The sequence below is a fragment of the Cibotium barometz genome, chromosome 31 (assembly GCF_041138505.1).
Source record: "Cibotium barometz isolate CiBa-2024 chromosome 31, ASM4113850v1, whole genome shotgun sequence".
Taxonomy (NCBI): domain Eukaryota; kingdom Viridiplantae; phylum Streptophyta; class Polypodiopsida; order Cyatheales; family Cibotiaceae; genus Cibotium; species Cibotium barometz.
The window spans coordinates 12,117,911-12,127,510 of NC_141076.1; the positions used below are offsets into that span (position 1 = coordinate 12,117,911).

The 9,600-nt window shown below is 38.5% G+C and overlaps 1 protein-coding gene across 2 annotated transcripts in view; it reads left to right on the forward strand.

Annotated features, from left to right (window-relative positions):
* LOC147620522 (putative LRR receptor-like serine/threonine-protein kinase At1g67720) overlaps nucleotides 1-9,132 on the forward strand; it is an 86,668-nt gene extending 77,536 nt beyond the window's left edge. For both annotated transcript variants that reach the window (XM_086824753.1, XM_086824754.1), the window contains exons 5-7: nucleotides 7,697-7,892; nucleotides 8,048-8,177; nucleotides 8,279-9,132. In XM_086824753.1, coding sequence (XP_086680879.1) covers nucleotides 7,697-7,892; nucleotides 8,048-8,177; nucleotides 8,279-8,566 — 614 coding nt within the window. In that variant the 3' untranslated portion in view covers nucleotides 8,567-9,132. The remainder of the gene's footprint in view (nucleotides 1-7,696; nucleotides 7,893-8,047; nucleotides 8,178-8,278) is intronic.
* The last annotated feature ends 468 nt before the right edge of the window (nucleotides 9,133-9,600 follow it).

Here is a 9,600-nt window from a genome sequence, read left to right on the forward strand (position 1 = left end):
GCAATGCTCGGGGTGACTCACATCCTCATCACCAGGTGGCTGCAACATTTACACCTCTTTCTGCAAATCCCCATGCAAGAATGCATTCTTTACATCCATATGATGTAAAGACCATTGCTTTGATGCAGCCCACTGCTATCACAACTCTCAATGTTGCCATCTTGGCAACTGGGCTGAAAGTTTTCTCATAATCAATGCCATATGTCTGCGCATATCCTTTGGTTACCAATCTAGCCTTGTACCTGCTTATGCTTCCATCACTATTATGTTTTACTTTGTACACCCACTTGCATCCAATGGCTTTCTTGCCTTCAGGCAATTGCACTAAATCCCAAGTCTCATTTCCATATAGTGCATCCATCTCCTCATCCATAGCTTTCTCCCAACACACATTTCCAATAGCCTTATCAATGCATGTGGGCTCTACAACCTACACAACTTTTTCCATGTATGCATAGTGATGTGCCACATAACCATCATAGGTAAACCTCTGTAGCACAGGATTCATCACTCTCCCAGACCTTCGCAGATTTGCATTCATGGCTTCCATAGCCTTCTTTACACCAGGTGTTCTCATAGCTCGTATCCCAAGATCCTCATCAAGGCTCATGTCTGAGCCACTAGAATCTCCATCAACATGAGAATGCCCTATAGAATTGTCAGGCATACTAAGGGGCTCAATCACTTTCTCTTTGCCTTTATGTGATGTACTAATCACATTTGTAGGACTGTTATTATGACGCAGCCTGCCACTCCATGGTCTATAAACTGAACCACTAGATAAGGACTCTCTTGGTCCACTCAAAGACTTTGATTGCTGACTTGCATTCTGTGCAATTACATTTCCACTCACATCAGTCCCAATAGCTTCTTTTTCAGCAGCATACCAGCAGCTCATCTCATCAAAAACAACTTCCTTGCTTACCCTCAACTCACATGTAGTAGGGTTATAACACCTGTATCCCTTTTGCTCAAGGGAATACCTAATAAACACACATTTTTCAGCTTTTGGATCCAGCTTTGTTCTCAGCTCATCTGGCACATGCACATATGCAATGCATCCAAAGACTTTCAGCAGATGAGACAAATCAAGTTTTCTGCCAGTAAACCTCTCCTCTGGAGTTACATCATGTATGGCTGTAGTTGGAGTCCTATTCATGATGTAAACTACTGTAGAAACAACCTCAACCCAGTAGCTATGCGGCATATTCTTTTCTTCCATCAATGCTCCCACAATCTCAGCAATGTGCCTGTTTTTTTGGTCAGTAACTCCATTTTGCTGTAGAGTGTATCTGCATGTAAACTGTCTCCGAATACCACTTTTCTTTAAAATATCAGAGACCTCATTGGAGAAGTACTCTCCCCCCTCCATCTAACCTTAGGCACTTTACATATTTCCCTGTTTGCTTTTCAACCATAACTTTGAAATTTTGAAAATGAGTGAACACCTCACCCTTGTCCTTTATGAAGTATACCCACACTTTCCTTGTGTGGTCTCATCAATAAATGTCACATAATACCTCACCCTTGTCCTTCATGAAGTATACCCACACTTTCCTTGTGTGGTCTCATCAATAAATGAGTGAACACCTCACCCTTGTCCTTCATGAAGTATACCCACACTTTCCTTGTGTGGTCTCATCAATAAATGTCACATAATACCTGCAGCCTCCCATAGACATAGTCTTTGTAGGACCCCATATATCTGAATGTACAATATCTAGTGCATTTCTACTCACATTTCTATCACGTGGAAATACATGCTTTGTTTGCTTTCCAAATTGGCATGCTTCACATATTCTCTACATACCTTCAACTTTAAACTTTGGCAGCCTTGTCACAATTCCTTTAGTCTACATAGACTTCATTCTCTGCACATTCACATGTCCAATTCTTTTATGCCAAATGTCTGTGTCTGCAACAATTCTTTAACCATTTGTAAACATCGCAGCACTCACTTTAAGCATGTTTACATTCAATGTAAACATTCTCCCCACTCTCTTGCATTTTGCAACCAACCTACACTTGTCTTTAAAGTCTTCAACATAACACCATCAGGATTAAACCGAACCTGCAAACCATGCTCAATCATCTAGCAAACTGAAACCAGATTCTTTGTTATGTTTAGAACATGAAGTATATCTACAAGGTACTTCACTTTTTCATCCTGCATAGACAATGGCACATCTCCAACATGGGCAATGGGATGAGCAGTGTCATCCCCTGTTTCCACAAAACTTGGTCTTTCAAGGTTTTTCATCTCCTTGAACCACTCCCCATGACGTCATGTGGTTCAAAGCACCTGAATCAATGTACCATACATCATCTTTATGTGCTGCTTCAATATTTTGAGACATGGCATTAACGACATGCTGCATGAAAAACAACCTTTCATTATCCTCATTGTTTCTGCTCGAGGATGCATAGTTGTTTTGTTGCAATTTTCTATTTTGCATGTCAGCCTACTTCTTATAACAATCTACCTACACATGTCCAGGCTTACCACAATAAAAGCATCCACATGTATCATTATACTGCCTTTGCCAATTTCCACGACCTCTTTGACTCCCCCTGCCTTTGAATTGGCCTCTTCCACCTGCATGTTGTTGTTGTTGTGAATTCTGGGACTGTTGGTTGTTGTTATTGCTGGCCATAATTCTGATTACCTATTTGGCCACCTCCTTTTTTTGTGTCCACGGCCTCCTCTACCTTGTCCTCTTCCTTAACTTGTGTAGAAGGCCTATTGCTCTGAACTGTTTTTGTTTTGTGAAGAGTGTTGGTTTTCACCCAAGCTCTTCTCTTCTATAATCAACATAGACATCAAATCTGTGAAATTGGGAATGTTTTCTCGAGTCTCAATAGACGTCTTGAATGCCTTGTATTGTGACCCGAGACCACGTAGACAAACTTCCACCTTATCATCATCATCTACTGAAATGCGAATAGATGCAAGGGATTCCACAATACCCTTGATCTTCAATGCATAGTCAATCACAAACATACTCTTTTTCTCCATAGTATGTTCATTCTTCAACTGTATCTTTCATGCCTTGGTATTCGTTTCATAGAGTTTTACCAAGGTGTCCCACACCTCCTTGGGGGACTTGGCATCCTGTATGTGCCCAATCATGGTGTCCTGTATGTGCCCAATCATGGTGTCCTGTATACTGATAGAGAGCCAATACATAACTTTTCTGGCTCCTTTGGTTCCAATCCTTGAAGTCTTTCACATCTGCACCAGTTCGATTGATCTCCGGTATCTCCGGTGTCTCTTCATGCTCACCTTCTATGTAGTCCTAGTAATCCTTTCCCATCAGAAAATTTGTCAACCTGAACCTCCAAGCATGGAAGTTTTTCTTATCAAGCTTCTCGATTACCTGTTCGGCCACCTCCTTGGCCGCATCTAGGGCCTCCTCTATCTGGTCCTCTTCTTGAACTTGTGTCGAAGGCCTGCTGCTTTGAAATGTTTTTGTTTTGTGAAGATTATTGGTCTTCACCCAAGCTCTTCTCTTCTATAATCAACATAGACACCAAATCTGTGAAATTGGGAATGTTTTCTCCCGAGTCTGAATAGACATCTTGAATGCCTTGTATTGTGGCCCGAGACCGTGTAGACAAACTTCCACCTTATCATCATCATCTACTCAAACGCCAATAGATGCAAGGGATTCCACAATACCCTTGATCTTCAATGCATAGTCATTCACAGACATACTCTTTTTCTCCACAGTATGAAGTTCATTCTTCAACTGTATCTTTCGTGCCTTGGTATTCGTTTCATAGAGTTTTACCAAGGTTTCCCACGCCTCCTTGGGGAATTTGGAATCCTGTATGTGCCCAATCATGGTGTCCTATATACTGATAGAGAGCCAATACATTACTTGGGGAATTTGGAATCCTGTATGTGCCCAATCATGGTGTCCTATATACTGATAGAGAGCCAATACATTACTTTTCAGGCTCCTTGGTTCCAATCCTTGAAGTCTTTTACATATGCAGCAGTCGGATTGATCTCCGGTATCTCTGGTTCCTCTTCATGCTCACCTTCTATGTAGTCCCAGTAATCCTTTCCCATTTAGGAAATTTATCAACCTGAACCTCCAAGCATGGAAGTTGTTGTGAACCTCGAAATCGCGTGCTTTTTGAAAAATGCAGGTCCTAACGTGGCCGAAACACATTTTTGGCCCGAAAAGATTGGTCCATTAGGACATTATAGTTGCCCTATAGCTTACTCCCACGAAGAAAGCTCCTCAATCAGAGATCATTTGTCGGTGCCTCCCGTAGAGCTTGTGATACAAGGGTGTAGTCGCCAACACAAATAGGGAAGAGTAGATGAAGCTCTTACCCTCCTTGTACCACTTCCTGTGCTTCTCTTGCTTGCAGCAAGGCCCTTAGCATGAACCACGCTCTAATACCATGAAAAGATGTAGGGGAGAAGAGAGCTTGAGCTCTTGCAAGCACACACACAGTCACATAATCCTAAAAGAGAACACGCAAGGTGAGAGGCTAAAAATCTTCTTCTTCTTCACACAACACTCAACACACCATATACAAAGATAAGAGTACACACAATATGAAAAGGTACTCAACCAAATACATACTAGGGTTCTCTATAGTATGAACCCAACTAAATGAGCTGGCGCTATAACTATGGTAGTCTCTAGAATGGCTATCACACAACCTGCCATCCCACTGGCCACATATCACCCATGATCTCACCAACCATGCCAGTGGTGTGTGGGGCCTATCCCCGAGACGGGTTATCAGTGTCCACCGCCTCACTAGATGAGCTCGATATCTCAAGAGGTCCTACCCCTGGAAGTTGTGGGTAGAGAACCAATTTCATCTAAGCGAGGCTTTCTCAAAATCTCCATATGAAATAATTGTTTTTCTCATTCCAACTAAGCAGAGTTCCACTCTATAGAAAGCCTATGTCTTCGTTCAAGGGATATTTTAAAAATATCCTATTTTATCTATGAATTTACGCATGTAAAAAAATAACTAACAAGATAAAATAATACTCACAATCTATTTTTTAAGTACACATGCTATTGTGCCTACATCCTAGGAGATGTGTGCATTATGAAGAAAGGATAGACATGTAGCAAACTCCCAAATGCACATGAGATGTGAGGGTTCCACTAATATATGAACAAAATCGATTTAACATTTGGAGAGATCCCCTTCAAGGGTGCTTATGAAAATGTCTTTGGCGGATAATACATGATCCTACATGCAACGCATCATGAACCTCTGTGATCCTTTCATGACATGGTATCAAAGTTAGGCACCCCGATATGGCCTTCAAGAAATAAGAGGGAGTGTGAAGGACATATTGTGTTGTGCATGTGTGCTTGGAGAAGTGCATGTTATCAACAAGAAAGCAATGACACATGCTCAACACCCACATGAACATGTGGTGTAATAGTTCTAATCATATATGAGCAAAACCAATTCTTATCCATCAAACACATCAAGAGAGCTTCTTTAAGGATGGCTAGTATATGTCTATGATGGAGTTTACGTGATCCTACAAGCACCATGCCACTCAAATGACTCTATAAAAAGATTAATAAATCACTCAAATGACTCCATAAACTAATTAAGAAATTAGCCAAACCATATCGTTGTTTTTTATTCATTGAATTTTCTATCCAAAAATGATTTTTTCTATATAAAGAAGTTACTTGAATGATTTCTCATCACAATAAGGGATCATAAACATCATGATGGAGTTTTTTTTATTAATCTTTGATTGAATTATATGTGCTTTAGGCAAGCCATTTTAAGACCTTGATCACTTTATATACTTATTATTTTGGCATGAAAATGCATAATTTGACACCATACACTTTTTCCTAACTTTCTATTCATGTATATACAAAGACTCTATAAGAAAAATCTCATGAGATGTAAAATGAAAATGAAGCCTCTATGTAAAACATGTCATGTATATATAAAGCCTCTAACACTAGTTTGGTAGCTCAATAGAACATAAATATGTCTTTTCATGGGTTTGATAAAAATTTCATATCTTGTGAATGGGAGAAGTATTTTAGCATTTCTCTTTTGAGGCATGTCTTCATGATGTGGAAAAAAATAGGAAATTACTAAAATGATAAAAATAACCTTAAATGTCATTGATAAATCACCATAAGTAGAGGTATATCCATCACTATAGTCTAAACAGGTTACGAAATTTACAAAGAAGGTTCCTACATGCAAGAAAACAATGATATAGACTCTTATAAATTTCTCCTAAACCATACATAATGATAAGAGATAGATTTTTCATGATAAAAATTATTGCATTTCTAGTTAATTCAATTAAATTTATTTCTTAGAATCTCTTTTTAGTTGTTGAGTGATATTTGACACCCAGAATATGGCAATAGTGTGAGCTTATATAGTGATTTAGTAGTTATACTAATAAATAAATATCTCCACTAAAGTACTTGATCAAGAATGCATATCTAAATATTTCAATTTAGTTGGAAGACAAGGCGATGGTCTCAACTTTAAAAATTGCATTCATAACAAAACAACGTATATAAATCCTTGCTTATATTTGAATTACCTAGTGAGAAACTTATGAAAATCGTGTTTGTTATTATATAAAATGAGTAGATATTCCACTAAAAGCCTTGTGAGATGTTTAAAAATGCATGAAGTAGTCTCTTATTCCATAGTAATAAATATGGTTCGAAATTTGTAAACTTTCATTTAAAAACAAAGTGCCTAAAAGGACAGTTGTATATGAGATGAGCTCTCAGAAAATGCACCAACAAAGCATAGCATTGTACAGAACATGTGTGTAAAATTTGGTCCTAGTCTTTGAGTGTTCAATTACCTATGAAAATCCTCAAAGTTAATTTTCTTAAAACAGCTAAATACCTTAGAATTTTCATTAAGACCTAACAATTGGAGTTCTAGTTGATTTTTGTGCCTAAGATGGATTATATTACACCATATATATATATATATATATATATATATATATATATAGAAAGCAATGAGAAATTGACTAATTAAAGCCTTTAATCCAAATAATATATTCCAAACAGCTCTGTATTATGACTATAATTTTGCCTATGAATTCTTATGAAATTGAAAAGCCTTAAGGTAACCAATATGATCTCAAAAAATCCCAATTTTCTTTCACTATGTAACAGATGATATGAAAAAAGGAAACCTTTTATTTTCACTATCCATAGGTTTTAAATAATTCCTTAAAGTTGGTCGATAAACATGACATAAATATATCCACGGGCACTTGTCCATCCTATTACCAAACTAATGCTAAGCATGTCATAAGATGTAAAACCAAAATATTAGAGCCTTTCTAAAACCTCTTAAACGGAAACTTTTATGTGCAGCTACAACGGTACCAAACTAGTGTGAAACATCATGAGAAGAAGAAGACTTTGCTTTAAGATATTATAGAGGTGGCAGCTTGCCCAGTAGGAGAGTATATATAAAGTTAAATAGATTTTTGGTGTGCCTGCACCATACATAGACAAAATTGTGGAGATAAGCGACCAGCCTAACGTTAGTATTCTCACAATAGAGTCTGGAATAGATACACAACCAGTACGAAACACTTTGACTTGTAAATTACACAGCATTTTGCATCCGTGAAATTTGCATGCGAAGAAGAAAGCTGCTTCATGCTCACGCACACGGTTTCGCATTTCAGGCCTTCAGTATCTGCACGTTGGTTCTGATCCTCCAATCATTCACCGGGACGTGAAGAGCAGCAACATACTTCTCAACGACAAGATGCAGGCAAAGGTGGCTGACTTCGGAATTTCAAAATTGAAAGAAGGGGACAGCACCTTATCTCATGTATCAACTGTAAATGTGGTCGGGACAGTAGGCTATCTTGATCCTGTGTAAGTTTTATCTACCTAGGATTGAGTGGTTTAATTAAATTAAATCATTGATTTATATCTGTTTATTACTTTAATTGTAACCAAGGTAAAACTTAAAGTCTTGTCATATGAATAGTTGGATGATCTTAGAGCTTCTATATAAATAATGCATGCAGGTACCACGCTACGAATCAGCTGACAGATAAGAGCGATGTGTATAGTTTTGGTGTAGTGTTGTTTGAACTGATATGTGGCCGAGCTCCGATCGATGCCTTGAGCAGTCCGCCACAGCATATAGTCAATAGGGTTTGTGCTAAACTCGTTTAATATTCAATGAAGAACTAAGGAATTATTTCTCTGTAACAGCAAAGCCTAAGTTATATGGTTAATGATGCATTTGGGAGCAGGTTAAGCCAGCCATACTGCGAGGTAATGTTGGAGACATTGTGGATCCCGTGTTGATGAACGGGTACAAACTGGAGTCGATGTGGAGGGTGATTGATGTTGCATTAGGATGCGTGGACAGTGATCTGAGCAAGAGGCCCAGCATGAGCGAGGTGGTTCAAGTGTTGAGAGAAGCCGTGAAAATCGAGACAGAAGACACATCTCTCTCTCTCTCTGCCGCGGACGTGAGCAGTAGTAGCTCCTCTACATCCTCAGGGAAAGCCCCCACGCCATCCTTCGCTACAATATAGAAAAAACCCTAATTAGGCTCATGCTGGACCCAAGGTGAACGAAATCTTGCCTCCAGACGTAGCTTCAACACTCACTCACTCCATGCATACGTACAAAGCATAGCCCTAAACATTAGCTTACCATGATTGCGTCTATTATATTGTTACCCCAACTCCAAAAGCAAGTACGGTATGCGTGTGCTAATAGCTTTTCTCATATTATTAGTAAACAAAAGAAAATAGAAAACTAAAGATGTATGTATATTAACGAGAATTTAGTAAAGATACTAGAAATCTCTAGAGTATAGACTTTTTAATTAATCAACCGTGAAGCATCACAAAAGTGACATTTTTTTACTCCATCACCGACAAGAGTAACAAAAACAAAATCTCTTGTGTCTACTTACACAAGAATAACAGCATCTAACGAACTTCTATGCCAAATAGTATCGATGCAAATATGTATGCCCATTTATATTTAACAAGAAGAAACTATATCGACACGCTCTACGCATTGCATGATTGAGAGTCCTTATAAATCTTTTGTCTAGAAAGGGTCTTTTCCAACTTTTTGGAAACTATCAATTGGAGTAAAATTGTTCTTTTTTGAGGATCATGATTTCAATGTCTTTCAAAAGATTGTCCAATTTCACATAGATTCTGTAATTTTGGATGTTATGTTTCTTATCATCCTCTGTTTTGGAAAGCAATCCATGGAAATTGGTTTTTTTTAATAAAGTCTTATTCCATTCCTAGTTGCACACAAGAATTTCACCCAGCTATATATACACACCATACGACTCACCACACACACACACCTAAGTACCATAAGAGGGTACCACCCTTCCAAATATTGGCCACTTTGTAGGGACTGGGACAAGCCATGAGACGAACCCCACAAGTTAGTCGCTCGGCCAATTGGAGTGAACACCCTCCATAGCTTTGGTAGAATTGGGCATCACAAGTTGAGTCACGATCTTTGATGTCCATGGCAACCATCGTTCCTTATCCAGAGCATGAGCTTAAAGAGCAAGCGTTACACATAGTTGTTGCCA